The sequence below is a fragment of the Symsagittifera roscoffensis genome, chromosome 9 (assembly GCF_963678635.1).
Source record: "Symsagittifera roscoffensis chromosome 9, txSymRosc1.1, whole genome shotgun sequence".
NCBI lineage: Eukaryota > Metazoa > Xenacoelomorpha > Acoela > Convolutidae > Symsagittifera > Symsagittifera roscoffensis.
The window spans coordinates 24901751-24929533 of record NC_087070.1 but is presented as its reverse complement, the minus strand read 5'-3'; the positions used below and the strand labels follow the sequence as shown (position 1 = coordinate 24929533).

Genomic DNA, 27783 nt, shown 5'->3' with positions numbered 1-27783 from the left:
CTAGCTGCGTAGAAAGCGGCTGCTCCTGTTTTCGTTTTGGTTAATCAGATGGCACTACTTTCAGAGGATATGTGGTTTGTTTGGCATAATGACGTAGCCAGTCAGTGATTTGACAAATTGATTCGTAGTTTCCCACATTCCAGTGTCTGATAAGCATACCGCCGGAAAACACGACAAATATGGATCAAAGTGATAAAAGTGAATGCGCGAATGGGAACAGAGGAGAATCGTCAGAATCAAATAAGGTTAGAATTCAAGATTCATTTAATATTTAAATACGCTTTAAATACAGTCATTTTTGAGCTCTTCCGTATTTTGAAACATTTTTGTCGCAGTTCCTTTTTGATTTCTTTTAAATTTCAGTTCATTTTCTTTGTTAAAAGGAAAAAAACTCGGCTCTTTTTCCTTTTACCCCACCTCGCTTTGCATGATCATAAATTTTATGGTGTATTAGTGATTTTACAAGGTTACGTATGAAGACCAAATTGAGCTGACTTAATCGAAAAACTGTCAGTCAACCAGAAATGTTTTTGAAATTCAAAGAGCTGTTAAGTCTTTTTTATTTTTTACTTTCAGTTTTTTCTCAAATTGAGCTGACTTCATCGAAAAACTGTCAGTCAACCAGAAATGTTTTTGAAATTCAAAGAGCTGTTAAGTATTTTTTATTTTTTACTTTCAGTTTTTTCAAAAAAACAAGTCAGTTTTTTTTTCTGTTTCTTTGTGTTTATTTACTCTTTCAACTGTCATTTGGCTATGTTTAGAGAGTTTCACTTATCCTTCAACATCAATGCATATTTGCATACACGATCATTTTGTTATTTTACGAATTTTTTCCAATCAAACTGGCATTCAACCGCGCTTTTTTTGGTAGCACTTTGGCTGCATTAGCAATAGGATTGGCAATTTTTAGCATGTCTTTTTTTTTCGTTTTTGATGGTTACTGTTTTGATATATGCAAGTGTACATGCCATAGATGCGAGGATGTGAGATTAACTCTCCAGTTCGGCGTTCAATTCCGGCTCATTGTGAAGTGTTAGTTTTCCAGGCTTATTTTTGCCTTCTTTTCTAGAGCTAATTTTTGTCGTTTTAGTTTTGCGAACTACAGCTTCGCCTCAATTGTTGAAGCTGTCACATTCTTTTCAAAAAACTTTTGCAGAGAAAATTTATTGAAAAGAATGTGATTTCTTGCAAAAAGTTTGAAGTAGTCTTTAGTGAAACAAAAGCATGGCTAAAAGATGTCCATAAAAGGATGTAAGAGCAAAAACGAATACAAAAAACATGGCCTTACTTACACAAGCTTGGCGATGAAGACAAATAGGAATTGATGAAATATGTTGAAATCTCCAGTAGTAAATTGGGTCCATTATATGTATGGCGAATCACCTGGAAAATAACTGGAATCCAATGTTGAAGGAATTGTTCATCTAATTTGTACAAAAGCGATCTTGTACAGTGAAGCGATCTTTCTGCTTGATGCCGGTAAGATCACTTCCAGTCCGGTAGTCAAAAATCACTGATGCCCCTCATTTCAAAATCAGTCGTTTCTATTGGAAAGTCTCGCAAAAAAGTTGTTTTTCAAAGAAAAAAAGGTCAGCAGGGAATTTCCGCTGTCTGTAAAAATGTTAGTGACACTCTTTTCCTCTCAACTTTTTACTACGAGCTTGTATTTTGGATCGGCTCTTGAAGTTACAACGCTGAAGTCTACTATACCAAGCTAACGCGACTGAATTAAAACTGAGTTTAAAATAATATTCCGAGGCATTTCTCCTTTTGTTTAAGTTTCTAGCCTAGTTCGCGTTTGAATTGCTGACATTTTTAAAAGGTTCATATCTCTTCTGTGGACGAAACTGTTTTCAGCTCCCTGTAGAAATGTATCACAATTTTTTCAACTTTTAAATGTTTTTCGCTGTAGCTTTCAACGAAAGTAACTTAGAGAAAACCTTTATTACACTTATTTGACATAGATAAATAGCTTAAAAATCATTTATTTTTCTTGCTGCATTTTTTCTATTTTGCCTGCTTTTTGCTAGCTATTGTACTAAGGTCTTCATTGGTGGCTTTTTGCTTTCGCTTAGAGACGTACTTATCGGTTCTCTTATGTCTTTTTGAATGTTTCCCACGGTATATCGGAATTTTTAAAATGATTCATATTTCTATATATTGACGCTTGCGATTAGCAGGTGTTATCAAGTCGCAATATAGACTTGTTTCGGTTTAACAACTAGTTTAATAAAATCAGTTGACTCACTGATGATGCTACTAGGTTGCTTACATGCTCGATTTCATGAAAATTCAAATTTAGTTACTGGTACTATTTACTACTCATGCTATATCTAGATCTCAGACCATTGTATGTATAATTATAGAGTGTTGATTTCACTTGCGAAGCAAAGTGTATTAGTACTATTTTTTTTCCTACCTAAGTCGCAAATATTGGTGCCATTTTTCGGGGCACCTTTAATGCTTATTCATATCATTTGCTTTGACATTAAAATAGTAATAAGTTTACACAGTTGATGCATTTTTAATTCGTCAAATGAACCGAAACAAGCTATTTGTTTCAAACAACATAACAATCATAAAAACTAGATTTCAGAAATTCTAGATTCAGAAGTCAATATATCTCGCAATTTTTGAAATGCACAATTTATACATAATGTGGCTTTATGATTTGTGATTTTTTAGATGCAAAATTGTATCTTTTTGTATTTAGTGCTACTTTTGCTGCATCGAGTTGGCAATTTATTAGCATGTGCAGCTGTTTTATTCGTGATTAGTGTTTGTCGGATGTTAAGCTTACGTTGCTGAGTGGATAGTTCTTGAGACTCAAATTCTCTTGATTGCTGTAGGGCGGAGCTTGGAATCCTACACGCAGCCGAGTTTTTGTTAATTCGAGGCTTATTTCTACTTTTTTTTATTTCACTTGATAGAGCTGTTTTTCGTCGTGTCCTCGCAATAGTTTGCCAAGCGCAGCCTCGTTTCTGTCTTCAAATTGGGTTAGGTTCATCAACAAAGTGTCAATCATAAATTGTTCTAGAAATTCAGAGCTTTGAGGCCATCGATTTATCGATTTTTTCTTCGAAATTCGAAAATTGAGTTTCTGTTTCAAAAAATAAGTCCGCAATTTTTTCTGTTTTCTTGCGGTCACTGACACTTTTCCAACTGTCTGTTGGTTATTGATTTTCTAGTTCCCTCACTCCATCTCTGATCCATTTCCCCTTTAAACAAGGATGAGATGATTTTACGACGATCAAAATTAACTTGGTTTAACTGTTGAGTTAATCATTTAAAGGTTGACTAAACAATAAATCAGGTGGCTAAGGACGAGATGCTTCATTTTTGCGATAAACTGAAATTGATTGAAACAATATGACAATTTATTGACCTTGGTAGGTCAGTAAATCGAAAACTGGTGAACCAAAGATCAGTAAACCAAAAATGGGATCTTTTTAAATATCACCCCCCTTTGGGCCTTGTTAACTATTTCCCCCTTTGCATGTATTATTTTTACAACCATTTCTGTATAAAATATGCATTTCAAAAATGTCAACAATTAAGTGGGTTTTCATTTTCGCGCCTTGCCGCCATAGTTGAATTTCTGAAAATTTTTGAGATTTGTACAAAATGACAATTCGTCTTCTCGAATTATTATGTTTATACATGCTCAGTATATGACTTGTACATTAAATAGCGTGTGAGAGAGGATGATTTTTTAAAAAGATAATCAAAAATATTCAATTATTTTTTTCATTTGTTAGCCTTTTTCATGTAAATCAAAGGGCAGTCGTTGGAAAATTCAGGGCGTCGCACTGATACGAGCAGTTATGTTTAAACTTGATGTTTGAATGGCCAGTGTAGAAGTATGCCTATGCACTACTTCGTAAACGGTAACGTAATAACTACGTAAAAGAATCAACTTAAATTCAATCTCATTGGCTAACACACTGGCTGTGTGAACAAACGACATTCACTATAACTTTGACCTTGATGATCATATGATATTATATAATAACATACCTAATTATACTACGACCTCTACACCACATTCCCCCTTCGAAACAACTCATAAATGACACTAACTATACATAGCACCTATAGCAACTCCATATTTAAGCTAAATCAGTTAAACAGTTAGTTAATAGTCTTTAACGCGATTTTTTTTTGTCTAAGTTTTCCAAAAACAGCCTAAATACGCCTGTTTTGTTAAAATTTTTTGCCTGTGGTACGGCGCAGAAATTTTGGCCACAACAGGGTCTTGTTAATGCTTTGGCAGAGCTTGGAAGATCAATTTGGTCGAACTAAAAAAAGTTGACTAAATTTGAATTTTTTGAAAATCCACCCCCTCCCTCGAGAAAATCCTAGATCCACCCCAGTACGTAAGGAGACGTCGTTTCTGGCAGTAATTTGGTATTAGTTGTAAATTGTAGAGATATATTTGGAATCAAAGCAGGTCCTTTATGTGTCTGAAAAGAAAAAATGCAACCGTTTCAAGACCTCACATGTAATTGAAAGAATTGAGTATTTCGACATAGCCATAGTTTTACAAGGTGAGCTGATTTATTTTATGGACGTTTTTATCAGTCGTGTTTTGGGTTTCGAGCCGGAGGAAATGGAAAAATTTAAAAACAAACGTTTTTCCTTGAAGTTAAAAGTAAAAGTTAAAAATCAGTGGCCACAACAGGGTCTTGTTAATGCTTTGGCAGAGCTTGGAAGATCAATTTGGTCGAACTAAAAAAAGTTGACTAAATTTGAATTTTTCGAAAATCCGCCCCCTCCCTCGAGAAAATCCTAGATCCGCCCCAGTACGTAAGGAGACGTCGTTTCTGGCAGCAATTTGGTATTAGTTGTAAATTGTAGAGATATATTTGGAATCAAAGCAGGTACTTTTTGTGTCTGAAAAGAAAAAATGCAACCGTTTCAGGACCTCACATGTAATTGAAAGAATTGAGTATTTCGACATAGCCATAGTTTTACAATGTGAGCTGATTTATTTTATGGACGTTTTTATCAGTCGTGTTTTGGGTTTCGAGCCGGAGGAAATGGAAAAATTTAAAAACAAACGTTTTTCCTTGAAATTAAAAGTAAAGAATTAAAAGTAAAAGTTAAAAATCAGTGGTTTTCTGCTTGCTTGAGTTCAATACAGTTTTCCAATTTTCTGTTGGCTATTTATTTGAAATGTAAAATTTAACACCAATGAAAATGGGGAACTGTGTGTTTGAAAGTCGATGAAAGTTTCTGTTAAGGAGTTTTCGGCTTTTTTACCGCTTGTTACATTTTTTCCGATGCTAATTTCACATTATTGTCTTGGCATGTTTTTGTTTCAAAACTAGACTTATTTATTTTGATAGATCTAGTTTTTTTGACATCTTCAAATTGTTTTTGATTTTTTTTTCAACTTCTTTCTTGTTTTGTATTGCATGTGTTAAAATATCCGGTGGTACGTTTGAGATCAATAAGACATTGACAGCATTTTTTGAATGCCAAATTTAAACCCACTTGAACCCCTTTGAAGAACTTAAATAATTTCAAACACACAAAAAAGCATTTTTTTTCTCTAGTTTTTCACTTCATTCTTCAATTGCACCAAAGTTCTGTTTACTCATATTTTATTGTCATGGTGCACTCATCCTACTTTTTTGCGTAGCATGTGGTGTGAAGCTCAGTTGCGCCTGTGTCAATTTTCATTCCTATAAAGCTCTCAAGATCACTCTTCTCGCTGATAAAAGTTACCGTTCTACAAACGACAATGTCATATACTCTTTCGTTCATTTCTCTTGATAAACAAGCAATCATCAAATAACGAGTTTTTAAAAAATAATTTTTCGAGATAATTCGGTACAGTCGTATGCCAAATTATTTGAACTTCTTTTTAATTTAAAAAGCTTAATATGAATTTTTTAACGACAAACAAAAATTTGCCTTATCGAATTGTTCGAATCATATAGGTTGCTTCATTAATAAATTTTTATGAGTTTTGTGCAGATTAAGTTTTAAGTGGTGCCCAGAACTTTACTCTTGATGTGACGAAGTATGTTTTCAAGTACTCGTCCAAAAATTTTCTCTGTCTCTCTTACGACGCGTGTTCCGACACTACGGTGTCGATATACATTCTCCCCATCCGCCTTAGTAGTCTTTGTAGGTATCCGGGCTTCTGGGTGAAGTGGTCTTCGAATTCTTTAAGTCTTCTCATCTCCTCTCCTCTCTGACAATCGTGGAGAACGTGGCAGACGGTGTCTGCTTCCCCGCAGTCGGGGCAATTTGATGACACGTTCGCTTCAATGCGTGCTAGAGTGGCGTTGCAGAGGGAGGAGTGGCCCGTTCTGATCTGGTTTGTCGTCACTCGTTCTCTTTGGTTGCTGACGTAGGTGGTTGGGGTCACTTTGTTGGTCTTCTTGTTGTCGCCTTAGATTTAGTTCTCCATCGCTCTCTTCTACCTTCTGATTGCTGCCTTGGCGGTGTCCACGCTGACAGGTCTATTTGTCTGAGGTATTGTCGCTGCGTCATTGGCCGCCTGGTCTGCTCTCTCGTTCCCAGCTATGCTGCAGTGCGAGGGGACCCAAATGAAAGTTGTTTTCTCGATCTTGTTGAGGTTCTTCCTGATTGACATTCCAGTTGTATTGTTCGTCTGGACCGGTGACTAGTTTCTCCATAGAAGATTTAGAATCCGCGAGGATTTTTCCAATGGTCTCATTGGCTGCGTCGAGGCTGGTCACATACTCTAGTGATAGAAGGATGGCTGCCATTTCCGCTTGGTAGGATGAACAGAGCTTCCCAGTGGCGGTCTTGAGGACGGTATTCCAAAGCAGGCTGGTCACGACGGCTGCATCTCCACCGGCGGTGGTATTTTGTTTGTTGCCTCGTCTTTCTGCTTGTCTTGGAATTTTTCGGTTATGCCTCTTCTCTCTTCTTGGGTCTTTGTTTCGATTCTGTATTCTGTGAGGTCGAGTCTGAAGGAGATATTGTAGTTGGAAGCAGTACTAACACTGTGCAGGTCGCACTGCAGGAGGTAGAGTTCCTTGACAGCCTCCAGTTCCTGGACCAGACGTCTCCAAGATCCGCGGCGTTGGCGGTGTAAGTCTGAGCTCTCGTCTTGGCCCCGGCGCCAGGCTTCGTGGGCTCTGCTCTTCAGACAGGGTCTGGTCTCGTTGTGTGCAGTATGCCAGGTTGGAGTTCCATGGGGTAGCCATAGCATCCTCTCCCTAGAACATGCTGCTGTTTCCTGGCTGTCGTTACTCATCGTAGACAGGTCAGAACAGGCGAGTAGGGCTGGCATTCTGGTGACTCCGAGACAGCCTGTAATGACTCTGGCGCATTTGTTCTGTTGCGCTTCGACGGCGTCGCTAAGAGAGGGCTGGGCTTCACTGAGCCAGACACCACAGGCCTAGTCAGCTACGGCCCTGGTGAGGACAACGGGGCGTTAGTTTTCTGACAAGTCGGCCGGTTTGCCTTTCCCTTTGTGGATCGGTATGATGGTCGCTGTGCGCCAAGCAAAAGGCGTGTGCCCCTCGTGCCAGGACCAGGACAAGAGCGAGTAGCATCTGCATGGCCGTGAGGGGGAGTAGCTTCAGCATCTCGTTGCTCACTCCGTCGTGCCTCGGGCTTTTGCCCTTTTTCTATTTCTTGATGGCGGACCTGAGTTGTCGACGTATGAAGTCGCTACAAGCTTTCGTCTTGTTCCAGTAACATTGACTCTTGAGTTTTTCTGTGCTTCTCTGTTGACAGTTTTATCTTCTTTCCTTCTGTCAACTCTATAGATTCCAGCTTATAGTAAGCAACACAGGTCGGCTTTCTTCTTGTCGGACACTGTGTCCTTTAACCGGTTCCCGGTCTCGTCTATACGATTGAGAGCTGCGGGCTTTCGGTCCCTCTCCTCTGAAGCATTTGAGGGCGTTGAAGAGGTCAGTGTTGACAGTCATCCTATGGCTTTTATCGTTCCATATTTTTTCTCTCTGTCGATGATCTTCCTCTTGTTGGTCTTTGAGTTTTCCACGTGTTCTCCATTACCTGTACTGTCCACTTTTTTCCTGGCCTTGTTATATCTCTTCTTGGCTTCTTCAAATTCCTTTGAACAGAACAACTTTCTCGGTTTATTCGCCGTCCCTCTGGGATGTGCTTCTTGGCAGCGGATGAAAAGCTCTCTCTCTTTCCCTCTCTCTCTTTCTTTTTTATATCTTTCTTTATTTATTTTCTCTCTATTTGTTTCTGCCTCTCTCGCACTTTCTTTCTTCTTTAAGCAAGTAAGTTTTAGTTGCCCCCCTTGCTGCTAATTTTGGTTTGAAAACTTTCTGTTAAAAACTGCAGGGTTTTTTGAGGCTTTCGATTTTTAAAAATTGAATTTTTCATTTTAAATTGTTGATATTCAAGTGTCTTTTTCCAGAGTTTTAGTCATAACAATTACTCTTAGAATTTTAAAATGTTTATTTCTGTAGCATGCACTCTTTGAAAAGTTATCTCCTTAAAGAATTGGTCTCCTTTTGCATCTTTTTGTTCCGACTTTCGATACGAAAGTAACGGAATATTTGTGCTCGGGGTGGGTTTTTTTTTCTTCAGACAAATTTCGACTTTTTAATTAGCCATTTTTTCCGGAATTTTTTTTATATCATTCGAAAGGTATTGTTGTCATGAGCTCAAATTTGAAAAGATATTTCACCTGTGATCCTTTTGCGTAAAGTTATGGGGGTTTAAAGATTGCCATTTTGGCCAATTTGGGACAATTAACGCGCGATATATTTCGCGCTATTAACGCGTAAGCGGAGAGTTAATCCGTTTTAGAAATCGTTCCAAATTGGTTGAAAGAAGCTTATTTGCCATAATTGATTTGTTACAAGGAGCGAAATCTATATTTTTGTACTTTATATGGCGTGTGGGGGGATGATTTTCATAAAAAATTTCAAATTTTAGAAAAAAAAATTATTTCATTTTGTTTTATTACATTTATTTTTTTTGATGTTATTACTGCTCCATAAACCTTTTAAGGCAGTCGGAACATTCAGGGCTTCGACCTTATACGAGCAGTCTTGTTTTACTTTGAAAGAAGATAAATGGCAAAATAAAGGGGTTAGAGTCTGTTTTTGTTTCAATACCTCAATGTTTCCTCGTGGGATACCTTTTTTGTATCAGAAAACAAATGGTTTTCGTCAGTTCAATTCAGAATAATTTTTCAGCACTTCAACTCCAATCTTGGTGTTATTCATTGCGTTTTAGCCGTTGAAGCAAATTAGTTGGAGATCAAATGTCTATAGAGTTTACAGTTCTTCAGTAGATTCCGCCGCTTTCGTCTTCAAGTTTGTTGTTTTTTCTATGAATTCCTACTATTTTTGCTAAATTCTTCCTTTTACCCGAGGTTTCAATTTGTCTCTGTATCATGCGTTTTTTAACATTAACAACTTCAATCACAGAATTCACTGACAGTTTTGCAGCAGAATTCACTGACGAATTGTGGAATCCAGCAAAACTTGTTGCAATCCATTTCAGCGACCAAAAAGCATTTGTTGGAGGAATCCAAAACAAGCATGGCTAAAAATTTGTCGCAAAATCCACAAGGTCTGGGGATTCCCGAAAAAAAATCCAATCTTAAGTCAATTTCAAGTCAAGATCTTATTAATCATATGTTTTTCATTTCTATCATTCTCTCTATTTCAATGAATTTCAAATTTCTGTAGAGTTTTGAGAAAAATATTTTGGTTCTAGGGTTAGGCGTTTGGATAGTATTCCAATTTCAGTTCCAATTTCAAAAAAAAAATCCAATTTGAAATTGGTTAAACTTGTGATTTATTTTTGCAAACGCAAAATAGTTTTAGTTCTCAAACAGATAATATTGAAAAAAAAAACCGTTTCACATGATAGGCTTGAGCTGGAAAAACTAATCATGAGCTCTTAAAATTCCATTTTTCATGTAAAAATGGAATAGTATTGATTTTGACTGTACGCTCAAAATATTTTGGTAAGTTATTCTTCCAAAAAAATTTTGTCGATTAAATAAGATCAAAAATTATCAACATACTATAAGTTGTATCTGTGTGTGTGTGTGTGTTTCTCGGTTGTGGGGTGGATTGAAGCGGCGGCTGAGGTTGTTGGGGAGGTTGTACATTTGTGGTGCACTTAGCACATAGAAGTCGTTGTTCCAGTCTTTAGACTTCTTCAACCTACTACACTTCATATGGGTCCAACTACAACCCTATGTGTGGCACCATACGAGTTGCAAGCGCCTATACGGTTTAGCGCCTGTACCACATTTTGGCCCTGGATTGGGCTCAATGCCAGCCATGATCAGCACAAGTTGACGGGACAGAGGTGCCGGCTTGGAGTTCTTTTGTTACCTTCCCAAAAAACCCGGGTGGCTTTTTTAGACTGTTGTGTTTTCAGTTTGCTTTTGCTTACCTTTTAACGGAACTTTTTTTGGCCAAAACTATACGCTAGGGTTGTTTGTTGGCAAAGACTGCAAACAGAAAAGCAAATTGACAAACATTTGAGAGATGTAATTTTTTTGTGATGCTTGAAAGTTAAAAAATAAATAGTTTTTTTCCAGGAGGTACTTAGGAATAAATCAACGAAGTTGTATATCCTTTTTTTAAAGTACTGAGAGGGTTTTTCAATAAATTTTTGAAGTCGTTGCAGTAAAGTCTTCTTGAAACTATGTTTGAATATGTTGAAAAGTTTCTCTTTTCACCTCTCCATATTCATAATCTCTCTCTCCATATTTCAGTGTTGACTCGTTTCAGCGTATTGTGGTTAAAATCAATGTTTATGTTGTGAGGAAGCGTTAAAAGTGACAATTGGCTTTTAAAAATATCTTCGTAGATGCTTCTGTTTTGATAGCATTGAAGTTTTGTTGGTTGAAATCTTCTCAGTTTTTCTTCTCTTGTTTTCCTAATTCAAAGCGGGAAAAATCTGCTTCGAATGTCTTCGGTGGGTTTTTAAACTTGCAATGATATAAAGGTCGGTTACATAGAAAACGGGTGTTTAGCTACAACATTTTTGTGACCACACTTAGCTTAATTTTTTTCTACTCAAAAGCTGCAAAAAGTACAAATCTAAATCAAATCTTCAATTAGGTGGACTCTCTGAATCTGAGAATGGATCTAGAAGAGGAGGACGACGATGAGGGCATGAAACAGAAGGGAATGTCAGCAGCAGCAGCAGCAGCTGACAACCAGTTTCAGTTGCAGGAAGATGGAGGGGACAGCCCCAGAGCGCCCATATTCGTAGCAGGTAATTTCTTTTTTTTTTCTTTAAGCTTACTTCAAAATTCTAGCTTCGGATGAACATGGTTTTTTTTCATGTCTTTCTTGACGAAGTTAACATAAATGAGTGTGGGAAATGGTTATGTGATAAATACTGGCGTTAAACTTCGGAATTTTTTTTGCCAAGATAAATGTAGCCTGTTTTTGTGTAATTTGTGGATTTGCCTTTTGTTATTTGTCATAAGTAATGCCCTGCAATGTTGTTGGTGCAATTGCTTTTTTTCTATTGATAGGTCGATCCCCGCGGTACGTCAAGCAGTCACCGCGCAAAGGAGACCCGGGAACCCTTGTCTACGAGGCGCAAGCTTCCCACCCCACTCAGCACAGCTCGGCCTCTCCCCTCAAAATGTCACCCAGGGTACAGCTATTAGCCAATGACTCCACTGTATCTGCTCCACACAATCTCAATCAGCCTACACCTGTGGTAATGGCAGCAGGCTCACCTGGTGAGTAAAAATTAAGGCATGGCTAGTGTATGAATACTTAGTGAACAATTTAAAAGAGCAAGTAAAAATGGTTATCAAATATGACTTTCAAGTTTTTTTTTGATCGACAAAATTGACAAAGAACCTCTGTGTTTCTGTAATTTTTTTAAACTTTAGGTTGAACTTTATAAGAGTCATCTGTATGTGCAGTTGTTTTAAAATTTGAATTAAATTTTAAAAATTACGTACCCTTGAATCATGGATGTGTTAAGGTGGTGCTGTGAATCCTATGTTGATGTCTCCGCTTCGCTTTGGCCAGTCTCCCCTCAGTACCTCCCCCTCTGGAGGCACAGGAGGGGGCATGAGTCTGGAAGAACTGATGAAGAGTGCGGAAACTGCAGCTAATTATAAGCTGATGCATGATATTGCTACAGACAACACATTCAAACTATCTCCCAGGCAGCCACTCCCAGACAGGTCTGAGAAGTTTTCCTCGGCACCTATTTTTCATCATATGATTACGAGTGATATCTCCTAAAAGAATGTCAGGGAATGTTCAATATGCCAGTGAAGTTTCCGAGTTTGGACAATCAAACCTTTTAATTGATCGGACCTGTCTCGAAAACTAACCAGTTAACTCGTGTAATTGTTTTTATTTGACAATTCATAGAGACTATCTTTTAATATTTTATATGCTCCAGATTCTTAATATTTTAGCCTATAAATCTTTTGAAAATTTTGTCGAAAGAATTCATTCTATCAAAACATGGTGAGAATTTCAAGAATTAAATGAAAAATGTCAAATGTTGTTTCATATAGTATGGTCAAAGTTTCTGAGAAAAAATTTCGCCAAATCAAAGATTTTTATTCTTGAAAGTTTATTAAAATCGGGATACTATACTTTTTCCAACCAAAGCTGCATTCATTGCGGACTGGTTTTTAAAGCATGTGTGAAAATAGAAATATATTTGAATGTATTAGGTTGCGAAGCGGAAGATTTTGAGCTCGATCCCATTGATCGTCTTTTCAGTTCTATATATTTTCCCCGGCTTTTGGCTTTTTGAACTTAGATAGCTTTTTGGCCGTGTGTTTAAGTATTCAGCTCTCTAGAGAATAACTTTACATGCTAAACTTATTGAAAACCCGTGCAAGACTCTTCATGACTTTGACATTTTGAATAATCGTTCTATATATAGAAAACCGACTTTTTTTTGAAAAAGTAAAGCAACATACTATTTCAACTGTTTTTCAGAAATGTTAAAATTGTTATGTCTGTAAAGAACTAGGTTCAAAAGAAGTTTTCATATTTTTGTTAATTACTCAGGTGTTTTAATTTTCCATAGAAGTCATTGAGGTTTTTTCAATGCTTTTTTCTTTTAAGGCTCACTTTTGATTAAGAGTAATGAATGTAGTGAGTACTCTTATATAGGTCTTGCCGATTTTTTTTGCAGGAAAAAGTCTTCAAATTTTGTCATGCTCAATTTTGGTTTTTCGCGGTTTGACTTGTGATTTCTTTTTAACTTCAGTGCATTTATATTGTTAAAAGGAAGGCAAACTCCACTATCGAACAGCAAAAATGTAAAGGCCACGAAAAACGTAACCGACTTCTAATTTAGAAAATGGAAATAAATTATCAGATTTCCCAGCAAATTAAAAGTTTTACCTATTGATCCAGTTTTCTCAAATTGGGTTAATTTTAAGAAAAAGTGTCCATGATAAATAATTCTTCAAATTCAAAGAGCTTTAAGGCCATCTATTTTTTTTTCGATTTTCAAAAATTGAAGGTTCTTGAAAAAAAACCAGGACATGCATTCATAACTATTTTCCAACAGTCAGTTGTCTCTGTTTTTTAGGAAACTTATCCTTGATTTAAAAATATTGCTTCCGACTTCCTTTTATCTTTGAATTCAGTTCATTTGGATTTGTCGATTTGAGGGCAAAAAACGGTCTTCGAAGAAGTGCAAATTGTGCTACAAAATCTAATTCGTATTTTAAAAAAGATTTAAATTGTTTGGATCATTAGGTAATGTTTTTGTTCAGCTGAGAGCTCTAAGAATTAAAAAAAAAAATCTTAACTTATTATTAAATTACATTTTTTCGCGCATTTGAACTTTGTTTGGCGAGCATTTTTTATTTCCATTTGACTCATGCAATTGAATTGAGTATGAAACGAAATCAGTCAATCAGCAAAAATTTTCTCAAGATGAGTTAGCTTTATCGAAAAAGTGTTAATGCTAATGATTATTGGAAATCAGACGGACTTTGAGAGACTATCTTTTTTTTCGAGAATGTTTCAAATAGTGTCGTCTTTTTTCGGTTTCCTTAAGCTCGTAAACACGCTTTCAACAGTTTGTTGGCTTTGTTTTGACTTAAGCAGTTGACTTTAAATCTCCTTTTTACTGCTTGTGTTTGCAAAATCAACTTCGCCCATGTATTTACAAATCCTTTCTAGCGTAATTATTTTTACACGCATTTTGTTTTGTCAACCAAGCCACGAGAGAATTTATGAATTTATTTTTGTTAACTGTTTATGAAAAGTGTTTCGTAAACACGATTTCAACTGTTTGTTGGCTATGTTTTGTGTTTTTAAAGCTCCTTTTTCCTTGTGTTTTTGATTTTTGATTGCAGCTTCACCTTTGCGTTGGCCATGTTTTGTAAGTGATAATGTTCCACGCATTTTTGTCTTGGTTCCGGATAGATACAAAGCACTACGAAAAGAACTCTTTGTTCTGTTTGCGGATACTACATTTTTTCTTTTCCAGATTGAACGTTGAAATATGTCAAGCGTCAGTTCAAATAATATTCAGTAGGGGACATTTTTATTTGCTTAGGCAACATTAATTACGCAAGCGAGTTAATGAGCATAGTGTTATTTGAGAATATGTTTTTGTTTTGAAAATTTACTAATTTGGTTACACTTATGGTTCGAAGCATTGGCAATTAAGTAGCATCTATAGCAATTTTAGCGGCGCAAAAACGAGGACGTGAGACTCCTATTATTTAGATCGGAGGTTCGGTTCCAGTTGATAGCATAAGTTTTGTTTCTTAATTCTTACTCTTTTTTCGTTCTTTTTTTCATTTTTTTTTTGCCTTTTTAGAGCTACTTTTTGCTGTTTTTTTTTAGTGTTTGTTAATTGCATCTTTGCCCCTGTTTACAGTTACGATTAGCAAGTGTTGATCAAATCACAAACTCGATTTCTTTTAAGTAACAAGGTTGGCACGCAACGAAGTGAATCTAACCAAGTCGTAAAGACAGTTAAAGTGGATTTTTGCATGTATCGGCGTACGAGATGTAAAAAATCTTTCTAAAATATTTTTTCGCTCAAAATTTTTGCTGGAATGAAAATTCTAGGCTTAGCAGACACCTATTCAAATTTCGCTTGTTCATCGCTCCGTCATTTTTGTCTCTAAATATAACTATACCTATTGTCTTTCTTCTACTGTTTTTTTTTCAAGCAATTTTTAATTTTTTCCAGAATTTCCAGAAACAATTTTCAAGATTCGGGGCTTTGTTGATGCTTTCTTCTGGGCATTTTATGTTGAAGTTTTTAGCTGAAATTTTAGTTCCCGTCGCCATTTTGGTTAATTTTTCCTTCTGTAATGGAATTTGTTTAATTCCTTTTTGCCTTTGTATACAAAGTATCCTGGTTCAAAGATATCAATTATTTAGATTACGGCAAGTTACATCTCTATTGAATTGCAATGCATGGCCAGGCCACTCTATCTCTAATCTGGATACTTTTCATGAACTCCAATCCCCCAGTTAAGACCTCAGTCACTTTGCATACAATGCAATGAGATCTCAATAAATATTTAGTAGGTCAAAAGGAAAAAGTTAAAAAACAGGATAGCCGGTTGTTGTGTAAATAAATAGCACAGAATTTTCCGACCAATAACCTAAAAATAATACAGAAAAAGTTTTTTTTTAATAAATGTCGTTTTTAGTGCGTGCTGTGATTAGAGAACTATAAAAATGCGTAGAAATTAGGTATTTTAGGCATAATCGACAACATTTGTCTTCAAAAAAACTGATGGCAGACAAAAAATGAGTAAATTAACAAAAAAAAAATGTGAGATAGTTGCTTTTTTGCACTGTTAGTTGGCCGAAGTCTAGAAAATCGGGACCCACAAATTTAAGATAGATTTTAAATCTCAGCGTTGCATATAATAAAAAGTATAAAGCGTTGCTTATAAAGTATGTTGAAGGTTTGATTTAGTCTGGAGGGTAGGATCAAGGCCATGATGGAGAAGGCATTCTGGGATCTATTGAAGGAGGACCTGGAATCAGAGGAGCCCGTTTACGAACAGGTGCTGTCTCTACTACAAGATATCAAAGAGGTAAGCGATCTTACAATACTAACAGTCAAACAAAAGTGTAGTAAAAAAGTATTTAAATTAGTCAAGTTAATATAAAACAGCTAGTATAGTCAAAGTATGGACTCTAAAATTAAGCAACAGCAATTACAACTAGAGTAACCGGTAGCTATGCAAAGGTAAAACGTAAATGTTTTTCAAATTCCGAACTTTTTTGTGGAGTACATTTTCGTTCTTTTTCTCGAGTAGTGAGAGAGATTTGTTTTCAGTTACTCAGTTTCAAAAATAACTCAAAATGGCTTAACCAAAGTAAATAATACTTAAATAGACGCCCGCACCCTTCTCTAATCAGCCTAGCGCTAAGTTAGCTTGAATAGTAATTTTTTTTCTTGGAATGCGAATCACGACTAAAAGGGCTTTTAATGATACTACATTCGGTACCTGCGATCGCTCTATGAAATCGCTTGGAAAACCCAAAGTATGACGTATTTTTTCCCACACCGCGAACTGGTCGGAACATCAATAAGCCAAAAAAGCAATATGTAAAAGGAATGTCAAATAAGGCTGGTGTGTGAAATTTGTTTCTCCGAGATAATTCCAAAAACTGCCATCAATTCAATCTTCGCTGAAGTCTTCAGATTGGGAAAACTATTTTCTGTACGGTAGTCCACGAAGTTTTTAAGTTCAGATTTTACTATAAATAGCGTTTTGCAATGTGATGTTTTGTATTCATAGACGGTATTAGACAGTCTTCTACAAACTGACAACTGTGCTTCAATCGCGGCTGAGTTCAGAGAGAGACTGGACTTGGATCTAATCAGACAGCAGCTGCAATCTGACCCCGCCTCCTTCCAACTCACTCACTACTCCACCCTCATTCTGGACACTCTGGCTAGAGTGTGTGCCCCCTGTAGAGATGCGAGGATAGCTCAATTGAGAAACACCACGGACACTGTTGTCATGCTGAGGTTGCCTTTTTGTCCAAATTATTCGATAATGTCTTTACTATTGTTTGTAACTGAAGTTTCAAATTGCAATCACATTTACTCACTGTTCAAGATCGATTTGAATCAGGGCCATCTAAATTATGAGGTCGGCGGTGGTTCGAGATTGACTATATTTTATTCTAGTTGCGTAAACATGTGACTCGCTCTGGCAGTCCAAAATAATGAGTGAAATAAATGAAAAGGCACGTAGGATTCATTGTGTAGGATTCATAGTGAGTATTGTATTTTGTTGATAGGGAATTGATGAAGACGCTGGATCTGATGAAGTTAGACATGGCCAACTACTTGATAGAGCAGAGCAGACCCCTCCTGCAGATGCACTCGGTGGAGACGGAGAGGAGACACTTTGACGCTCTACTGCAGGCTCACAAGAGTTAGTTAGGAAAAACTTCTCACGCTACTTAATCTCCATCAATTTTCTTTTCCATCAATTGATTACCACAACTTTCTTTGCCCATCAATTCGATTCTCCGTTTCTTTTAACAATTGTTTTAACGGGCCTTTCTCAGAAAATGGTCATTTTTAGAATGTTTGAAAGGCTTTGCAATGTAGTTAAACTAAAGCATCCATCTTTATAGAAAATCCCCCATCCCTCGGGATGCCACAATTTACTATCGAGTTTGTATTAGAGCTTGCTTTTGTTCAGCAGAAGACAAGGTTGATGCTCTACATCGCACGAAAGAGTGGCTGTGCCGTGCCAGACAAAGACTCATAGAGGACCCCTCTCTGTCTGACAAACCTCAGTCTGCAGTAACATCTAGCAGCGGGAGTGGGGGACCAACTGGGAGGGAGATTTTACATGAGGCCTTCATGGAACTGCTGGACTGGAGGCATCCGATCGAGAACATTCCAGAGGTACTACTAGATTGTTCCTATATTACATGCATGCTGATCAAAGTAAAGTGTACATGAGTTTTTTGTCTGTCAGTTGTCTGCTGCAATAAAACTCACTGGCGAGACAAAGGTCAAATTTTCTGGTCACACCATTATCAGCAGTCGTTGCTTGAGAGTGAGGGAACATTTGTCATGTATCAGGAAGTGCTATGAAGTCTCCGGGTTTTTGGCTCGCCAACCTCGATACTGTTCTTTTAAAAGACTGGGTTAACAAAAAAGACAAGGAACATTTGCCAGCCCAGAATAATATTGCATGGACACATTTTAATCAGTAGCGCAACAGTTTCTGCGCAAATAGCGTGATATATCTGTATAATTAGGGAGATGGGTGCCTGACGGGAGAAGGACCGAAACCGAATGCCCGGAAATAATGTTAACCAATCATAGCTCATTATTTGAAAGATCGGAGGAAAACAGCGTGAAATTTATTAAGCTTAAAGGACGTTAATGCATTCAATTATTATCATCACGTTTATCATCATGTTTGTGCTAATGTGTTTGTTTGTATATAGACGTGTGTTGTGGACGTTGTTCGTGTGAAGGAGTTAGCTTGGGAGTACAAGACAGTGGTGCTGAGTGGATGTGTACTGCTCATTACCCTCAACACAGTGGGGCTGGGGACAGTAGTGTCTCCCCCGACTCCTTCAGATAGCCCCGACTCCTCCTCTTTATCAACTTCATCCTCCTCACTTCAGGCTCAATCTCTCGTGGATAGAATCAAGAGTAAAATCAAGGACATCCTGTCCCAGTCGCCGTGGTAACTATGAGTTTGGTGTCGTAGATAATACTGCAAGTCATTTGCGTTAAATTGTCGTCATCTGGTATTCAAAAATTACTGAACATGTAATTTTGGGTTCATGAAGTCTCTGAAAACCACACAAAAACTTTCCTACCAAGGTATTCTGCGGTAGCAATGAGTGTGGCCGTCAATATTTCTGAACAATAGTTTCGAAAAGCGATACAGAGTGTACAGACTTTTCCGTTGAGCCCGCTGGTTTCGTTATTGCTCGTATTTTAGATGCCCTTCTAAGAAATGCATCTCATTTATTTTACATTGCCTGCATGAAATTCGATTAACTTGATTAAACTCGTCTAAAACATAAGCGATATGAAATGGGAGCTATAACGGATAATTCCCCAGTTCAGTCTTCAAGTTAGTGTCCAAGACGTGTGCTTGTGTTTTAGTGTTTCCAGTCCAGAGGAAGAGGCGCTGGACGGCATAGTAGACCAGACTGTGAAGTGTGCATACCCTTCTGCTTCATCTGCTAGCACAGCAACAGTATCAAGTGGATCATCAGCAGCAGCAGAGAAAGAGGAGAAGCTGAGGAGTCAACTGATGCAATTGACGGATAGCAACCACCCAGTCAAGAAACTTCTCCGTAAGTGGATACTGCGAAAGGAGCATCAACGTTATTTTTTAACCAAATTTGGCCCAAAGTTGCCTGCATACTCATGAAAGATGAATGATTAGCTTAACAGCAAAACTTGAATTTTTAACTGATGGAGATGTGTTAAATGGTGATAGCTGAATTTACCTTCCATCCTCCTCTTACGATACCATGATAACGGGTAGATATATAGGTTGAAGTAAAGCGTATCTGTCTATATATTAATCGAACGGCATGTTTTTCGTAGTGTTAAGAAGCAATCGTTAAGAAATACCACCGAGCACAATATTTGAGAAGAGTTGAATCAGAGGGTCTAATACTATTTAAGTGCAACCATCGAATATTCTAAAATCCAGGAATATTCTAGAACAATTTTCAAAAAATTCCAGAAAATTTTGCGTTTACGATAATGTTTCAGTCTGAAACGAATCAACTAAAAACAAACATGCTTAGAAAAACTAACTTTTACCAAAACGATTCGCGGTCCATGCAATAATTTGCAATAATTCAAAGTTTCAGAGCTGAATACCTTGTTTAGAAAAAACTTATTGCGAACCGATGCACATTTTATGAAATAACTTGAAATATTTCAGAGCTGAAATACCTTGCTTAAAAGCCTTGAACTTTTCGCGAACCGATTCAGTAAGAATTAACTTGAAATAATTCAAAGATTCATTGCTTGCAAACCGATTTGATCTATGAAATAACCTAGAAGCTTTCATAGATTGAATAGCTTGCTGATGAAGAAACATGAAGTTTTGCTTCATGAAGATTTGCTTCATGAACTAACGTGAAAAGCTGTAGTAGCTTTCTGAGAAAAACGTAAGCTTTTCCGGCTCAGTTCATGAATTAATTTGAAACATTTCAAAACCTTATAGCTTGAAAAGCTTGCTTAGAAAATCCTAAAAGTTTTGCAACATGATATGTTCTATGAAAATTTGTTACATTTCAAAGTTCCATTGCTTGAATAGCTTGCTTGGAAAAACTTTTACGCGAACTATATTATTTCAAAGTTTCATCGTTTAAGTAGCTAACTAAGAAAAACTGTAACTTTTCCCCCATTGATTTGTTCTATGCAACGACCTGAAGTTCTTCAAAGCTCCCTTCCTTAGTTAACTTGTATAGGAAAATTGTATCTTTTCGCGAAACTATTTGGTCTAAGAAGCTTCTTAGGTTATATCAAAGTTCATCGCTCGATTAGCTCGCTTAGAATAAATAACCTTTCCAAAACGTTTCAGTCTAAGAAAGCACTTGAATTATTTTGATCTTTCAGAGCTTCAATAGCTAACTCGGAAAAACTTTAATTTTTTTCCCACGGATTCGCTCCATGAAAAATTTTGAAATTTTTCTGAGTTTAATTGCTTGAATAGCTTGCATACGAAAATTGATTCGCTCTATGATGGGTTTTTGTCTTCTGTTTCTGAACTCAGTTCTTTTTCTGACTGCTGAAATAGAAAATTTTAGGTGCTCGTGAACAAAGAGACGAAAAGAGTTTTTGAACCTATCCGGCTCGAAAACAATTTTTCTAGTGTCTTCAGACTGGCTGAAGTTATAATAATCTTCAATATCAAACGAATGAAAAGTCAATGTCATGTTTTAGCTGCTCTAGTGCGCAAGGGTTGAAAGCCATCGTTGAGCTCAACAATTAAAAAAATCTTCTGAATCTAGAATAATTTGGAATTTGTCAGTCAAAATCAAATTCACGCGTCAGATTATTTTAAGATCAGCTGGAATATTTAAAGATTTTTTTTTTTGAAAAATTTTGAAATTTTAAACGAGGTGAACTCGATCCAATTTCAAGGCTAGACAGTACCTGCCAATTTTTCTCTAAAACTTTGCGTTTCATAATTATTTTTTGTTTAAAAAGAATCAGCAACAACCATGCTTAGGAAAACTTTTTTTTTGCAATAAAATAACTTGCAATCTATTATTTTTCTTGCTCAAACACCTTGCTTAGAAAAATTCATATTTTTGCCAATCGATTTTCTATATGAAAGAGCTTTCGTATGAAAGAGCTTTCGAAAAAGTTTTTTCGCATGAATACCTTGTTTAGAAAAACTTATTGCGAACCGATGCACATTTTATGAAATAACTTGAAATATTTCAGAGCTGAAATACCTTGCTTAAAAGCCTTGAACTTTTCGCGAACCGATTCAGTAAGAATTAACTTGAAATAATTCAAAGGTTCATTGCTTGCATAGATTGAATAGCTTGCTGATGAAGAAACATGAAGTTTTGCTTCATGAAGATTTGCTTCATGAACTAACGTGAAAAGCTGTAGTAGCTTTCTGAGAAAAACGTAAGCTTTTCCGGCTCAGTTCATGAATTAATCTGAAACATTTCAAAACTTTATAGCTTGAATAGCTTGCTTAGAAAATCCTAAAAGTTTTGCAACATGATATGTTCTATGAAAATTTGTTACATTTCAAAGTTTCATTGCTTGAATAGCTTGCTTGGAAAAACTTTTACGCGAACTATATTATTTCAAAGTTTCATCGTTTAAGTAGCTAACTAAGAAAAACTGTAACTTTTCCCCCATTGACTCGTTCTATGCAACGACCTGAAGTTCTTCAAAGTTCCCTTCCTTAGTTAACTTGTATAGGAAAATTGTATCTTTTCGCGAAACTATTTGGTCTAAGAAGCTTCTTAGGTTATATCAAAGTTCCTCGCTCGATTAGCTCGCTTAGAATAAATAACCTTTCCAAAACATTTCACTCTAAGAAAGCACTTGAATTATTTTGATCTTTCAGAGCTTCAATAGCTAACTCGGAAAAACTTTAATTTTTTTCCCACTGATTCGCTCCATGAAAAATTTTGAAATTTTTCTGAGTTTAATTGCTCGAATAGCTTGCATACGAAAATTGATTCGCTCTATGATGGGTTTTTGTCTTCTGTTTCTGAACTCGGTTCTTTTTCTGACTGCTGAAATAGAAAATTTTAGGTGCTCGTGAACAAAGAGACGAAAAGAATTTTTGAACCTATCCGGCTCGAAAACAATTTTTCTAGTGTCTTCAGACTGGCTGAAGTTATAATAATCTTCAATATCAAACGAATGAAAAGCCAATGCCATGTTTTAGCTGCTCTAGTGCGCACGGGTTGAAAGCCATCGTTGAGCTCAACATTTAAGAAAATCTTCTGAATCTAGAATAATTTGGAATTTGTCAGTCAAAATCAAATTCACGCGTCAGATTATTTTAAGATCAGCTGGAATATTTAAAGATTTTTTTTTTTGAAAAATTTTGAAACTTTAAACGAGTTGAACTCGATCCAATTTCAAGGCTAGACAGTACCTGCCAATTTTTCTCTAAAACTTTGCGTTTCATAATTATTTTTAGTTTAAAAAGAATCAGCAACAACCATGCTTAGGAAAACTTTTTTTTGCAATAAATTAACTTGCAATCTATTATTTTTCTTGCTCAAACACCTTGCTTAGAAAAATTCATATTTTTGCCAGTCGATTTTATATATGAAAGAGCTTTCGTATGAAAGAGCTTTCGAAAAAGTTTTTTCGCATGAATACCTTGTTTAGAAAAAACTTATTGCGAACCGATGCACATTTTATGAAATAACTTGAAATATTTCAGAGCTGAAATACCTTGCTTGAAAGCCTTGAACTTTTCGCGAACCGATTCAGTAAGAATTAACTTGAAATAATTCAAAGATTCATTGCTTGCAAACCGATTTGATCTATGAAATAACTTAGAAGCTTTCATAGATTGAATAGCTTGCTGATGAAGAAACATGAAGTTTTGCTTCATGAAGATTTGCTTCATGAACTAACGTGAAAAGCTGTAGTAGCTTTCTGAGAAAAACGTAAGCTTTTCCAGCTCAGTTCATGAATTAATTTGAAACATTTCAAAACCTTATAGCTTGAATAGCTTGCTTAGAAAATCCTAAAAGTTTTCCAACATGATATGTTCTATGAAAATTTGTTACATTTCAAAGTTCCATTGCTTGAATAGCTTGCTTGGAAAAACTTTTATGCGAACTATATTATTTCAAAGTTTCATCGTTTAAGTAGCTAACTAAGAAAAACTGTAACTTTTCCCCCATTGATTCGTTCTATGCAACGACCTGAAGTTCTTCAAAGCTCCCTTCCTTAGTTAACTTGTATAGGAAAATTGAATCTTTTCGCGAAACTATTTGGTCTAAGAAGCTTCTTAGGTTATATCAAAGTTCATCGCTCGATTAGCTCGCTTAGAATAAATAACCTTTCCAAAACGTTTCAGTCTAAGAAAGCACTTGAATTATTTGATCTTTCAGAGCTTCAATAGCTAACTCGGAAAAACTTTAATTTTTTTCCCACGGATTCGCTCCATGAAAAATTTTGAAATTTTTCTGAGTTTAATTGCTTGAATAGCTTGCATACGAAAATTGATTCGCTCTATGATGGGTTTTTGTCTTCTGTTTCTGAACTCAGTTCTTTTTCTGACTGCTGAAATAGAAAATTTTAGGTGCTCGTGAACAAAGAGACGAAAAGAGTTTTTGAACCTATCCGGCTCGAAAACAATTTTTCTAGTTTCTTCAGACTGGCTGAAGTTATAATAATCTTCAATATCAAACGAATGAAAAGTCAATGCCATGTTTTAGCTGCTCTAGTGCGCAAGGTTTGAAAGCCATCGTTGAGCTCAACATTTAAGAAAATCTTCTGAATCTAGAATAATTTGGAATTTGTCAGTCAAAATCAAATTCACGCGTCAAATTATTTTAAGATCAGCTGGAATATTTAAAGATTTTTTTTGAAAAATTTTGAAACTTTAAACGAGGTGAACTCGATCCAATTTCAAGGCTAGACAGTACCTGCCAATTTTTCTCTAAAACTTTGCGTTTCATAATTATTTTTAGTTTAAAAAGAATCAGCAACAACCATGCTTAGGAAAACTTTTTTTTTGCAATAAAATAATTTGCAATCTATTATTTTTCTTGCTCAATCACCTTGCTTAGAAGAATTCATATTTTTGCCAATCGATTTTCTATATGAAAGAGCTTTCGTATGAAAGAGCTTTCGAAAAAGTTTTTTCGCATGAATACCTTGTTTAGAAAAACTTATTGCGAACCGATGCACATTTTATGAAATAACTTGAAATATTTCAGAGCTGAAATACCTTGCTTAAAAGCCTTGAACTTTTCGCGAACCGATTCAGTAAGAATTAACTTGAAATAATTCAAAGATTCATTGCTTGCAAACCGATTTGATCTATGAAATAACTTAGAAGCTTTCATAGATTGAATAGCTTGCTGATGAAGAAACATGAAGTTTTGCTTCATGAAGATTTGCTTCATGAACTAACGTGAAAAGCTGTAGTAGCTTTCTGAGAAAAACGTAAGCTTTTCCGGCTCAGTTCATGAATTAATTTGAAACATTTCAAAACCTTATAGCTTGAATAGCTTGCTTAGAAAATCCTAAAAGTTTTGCAACATGATATGTTCTATGAAAATTTGTTACATTTCAAAGTTCCATTGCTTGAATAGCTTGCTTGGAAAAACTTTTACGCGAACTATATTATTTCAAAGTTTCATCGTTTAAGTAGCTAACTAAGAAAAACTGTAACTTTTCCCCCATTGATTCGTTCTATGCAACGACCTGAAGTTCTTCAAAGCTCCCTTCCTTAGTTAACTTGTATAGGAAAATTGTATCTTTTCGCGAAACTATTTGGTCTAAGAAGCTTCTTAGGTTATATCAAAGTTCATCGCTCGATTAGCTCGCTTAGAATAAATAACTTTTCCAAAACGTTTCAGTCTAAGAAAGCACTTGAATTATTTTGATCTTTCAGAGCTTCAATAGCTAACTCGGAAAAACTTTAATTTTTTTCCCACGGATTCGCTCCATGAAAAATTTTGAAATTTTTCTGAGTTTAATTGCTTGAATAGCTTGCATACGAAAATTGATTCGCTCTATGATGGGTTTTTGTCTTCTGTTTCTGAACTCAGTTCTTTTTCTGACTGCTGAAATAGAAAATTTTAGGTGCTCGTGAACAAAGAGACGAAAAGAGTTTTTGAACCTATCCGGCTCGAAAACAATTTTTCTAGTGTCTTCAGACTGGCTGAAGTTATAATAATCTTCAATATCAAACGAATGAAAAGTCAATGCCATGTTTTAGCTGCTCTAGTGCGCAAGGGTTGAAAGCCATCGTTGAGCTCAACATTTAAGAAAATCTTCTGAATCTAGAATAATTTGGAATTTGTCAGTCAAAATCAAATTCACGCGTCAAATTATTTTAAGATCAGCTGGAATATTTAAAGATTTTTTTTGAAAAATTTTGAAACTTTAAACGAGGTGAACTCGATCCAATTTCAAGGCTAGATAGTACCTGCCAATTTTTCTCTAAAACTTTGCGTTTCATAATTATTTTTAGTTTAAAAAGAATCAGCAACAACCATGCTTAGGAAAACTTTTTTATTGCAATAAAATAACTTGCAATCTATTATTTTTCTTGTTCAATCACCTTGCTTAGAAAAATTCATATTTTTGCCAGTCGATTTTATATATGAAAGAGCTTTCGTATGAAAGAGCTTTCGAAAAAGTTTTTTCGCATGAATAGCTTGTTTATGAAAAACTTGAGCTTTTTGCAAACCGGTTCGGTCTATTCAAAAACTTAATGAAATGTTATTAAGTTTCTTAGCTTCCGTAGCTCGATTATTTAACTTTTAATTTTTGGTGCGCCGATCCGCTTCATGAAACAACATGAATTATTTTAAAGTTCCATAGCTTGATTAGCTTGCTTACAAAAAATTCAAATTTTTGCGAACCGATTCGGTCTACGAATTAACTTGAAACATTTCATAGCTTGAATATCTCGCCTAAGAAAAACTTCATTTTTTTCGTGAACCAATTTCCAGAAGGAAGAATTTCAGTTCGACTTTGCCGGCCCTGTATTAGGCTCTGATTGGAAAGAATATTCATATTAATTGCCATGATCATCTTATTAGATATCCATCTGCTATAATCACTAAGTAGTCATGTTGCGATAAATGTTTAGATAACATTAGTCTGTATATTTTTCCAAAGATTATCAGAATTAATCAAATTCCGAGAAAAATTAATGTGAATTTTTCAGAAATTTGTTATGTGAGGAGAGTCCAACAATTAGTTTGTCGGTAGGTGACCACTGAGGCTGTGTTCTAGTTTCAACGTATTTAAGCAGGCGACCCGCACTCAAGTTTTTACCTCGACTTAAGCTGGTACCTTGTTTTGGTTGTAGAGCGAAGAGTGCAGCGATATCTGAAGACATGTCTGGACTCTGCCACCCACTCCAACCCAGCCAGTGTTCCGGCTGCCCTAGTGCCAGTGCAGAAAGAGTTGACTCTGTTCACGTCCCACTTCCTCAAAGTGACTTCATACAATAGGGAAGTGTACAGACCACACTACACGCAGATTGTAGATAATATGACCACGACACTCGACTAAACTGGTCAATCATCACAGCACATCACTGCGCGTGTTTTGTTACAATTTATGAATGGCAAAGGTAGTTTAGTTTCCCTTGGTTCGACGTCTCAAATGAACTGAGGAATGTTGCAAATACGAAACCAGAAAATGACGACAATGAAAAGTAGCTTCCCCTTTGTGATGTTTATTGATCGACAACTCTGATGTCGGTTTGATCATAAATTTAACTCTGCAATCGTTTTTTTTGCAATCCTGTTTTTTAAACAAAACGAACGCTGTTGACCAATTTCAATTTTCCAAAATTATATTTTTTTAATATTTTTTGCCCAAAAACGTTGGTAAAGTATTACAGTGTGATGATTGTTTTTGGTTTGTCTCAAAATTTTTATCTTAAACGGTATAGTTACTTTTCCAAAAAGTTATTTAGGTGCATGAACAAAAAATGATATCGAAAAATCAACAAACTATGACAACCATGACTGATATACAATTGAAGAGCTACAAAATGAATTATGGAATGACTTACTGGATAAATGATGAATATTTGTGAGTTGTAAATAAAATATATACTATATGGTTTTGTTTTTGTTTCTTTTTGTCAAATTTGTTGCGTTTAGAGTGATATAATGTGTAACGAAACTTGAATATTGTAAAATTTAACTAATAGAAAGCAGTCTTGTGTAAACTTCTAAAATAAATGTGATCTTAAGACGATTCTTTTCAGAGTCGTTCAATTTTTGAATAATTTCGAGACCGGAACTTAAAAACTTACATACTACAACGATCTACAATTCAATTTTTCAGAGCAAAAACGTAAAATGCCCATAAAAAAGAAAACGCGTGAGTTAAAAGATTTTTTCGAATATGCTTATAAGCTTGGAAGTCAGCACTGTTTCAACAATACAAAACTGTGCAATAAGTTTGTTAAAAAATATAGACTGTATGGTTTTAGTGATAGGGCCAGTCTTGAAAACGTTTTTTGTCTGGTTGGATTGACTGTTAAAATGCGCATTCGTATACACAATAGATGAATTCAGTGTGGAACTGAAATTTTGATTTTCAATATCGAACGAAAATAAAAGACGAATCTGTATTTGATGTGTTTGTCAAATGTTTCTAATT

At 35.8% G+C, this 27783-nt stretch overlaps 1 protein-coding gene across 2 annotated transcripts; it reads left to right on the top strand.

Annotated features, from left to right (window-relative positions):
- Positions 1-68: 68 nt before the first annotated feature.
- Positions 69-27351, top strand: LOC134854652 (T-complex protein 11-like protein 2). Of its 2 annotated transcripts, none has more exons than XM_063871002.1 (11): positions 69-245; positions 11055-11211; positions 11477-11689; positions 11941-12145; positions 15886-16006; positions 16718-16950; positions 17226-17362; positions 17639-17844; positions 18396-18640; positions 19069-19262; positions 26474-27351. In XM_063871002.1, exons 1-11 carry the CDS (start codon positions 180-182, stop codon positions 26677-26679), a joined length of 1983 nt encoding a protein of 660 aa, XP_063727072.1. In that variant the 5' UTR covers positions 69-179; the 3' UTR covers positions 26680-27351. The 2 variants fall into 2 exon arrangements, with proteins under 2 accessions (XP_063727072.1, XP_063727071.1); XM_063871001.1 differs by having other exon boundaries at positions 17636-17844.
- The last annotated feature ends 432 nt before the right edge of the window (positions 27352-27783 follow it).

Bases quoted from the DNA above. Each gene is read 5' to 3' on its own strand.
- LOC134854652 (XM_063871001.1), top strand. From the start codon at position 180: ATGGATCAAAGTGATAAAAGTGAATGCGCGAATGGGAACAGAGGAGAA. The intron at 246-11,054 runs GTTAGAATTCAA...ATCTTCAATTAG, and splicing joins AATCGTCAGAATCAAATAAG to GTGGACTCTCTGAATCTGAG. The intron at 16,007-16,717 runs GTAAGCGATCTT...TTGTATTCATAG, and splicing joins TACTACAAGATATCAAAGAG to ACGGTATTAGACAGTCTTCT.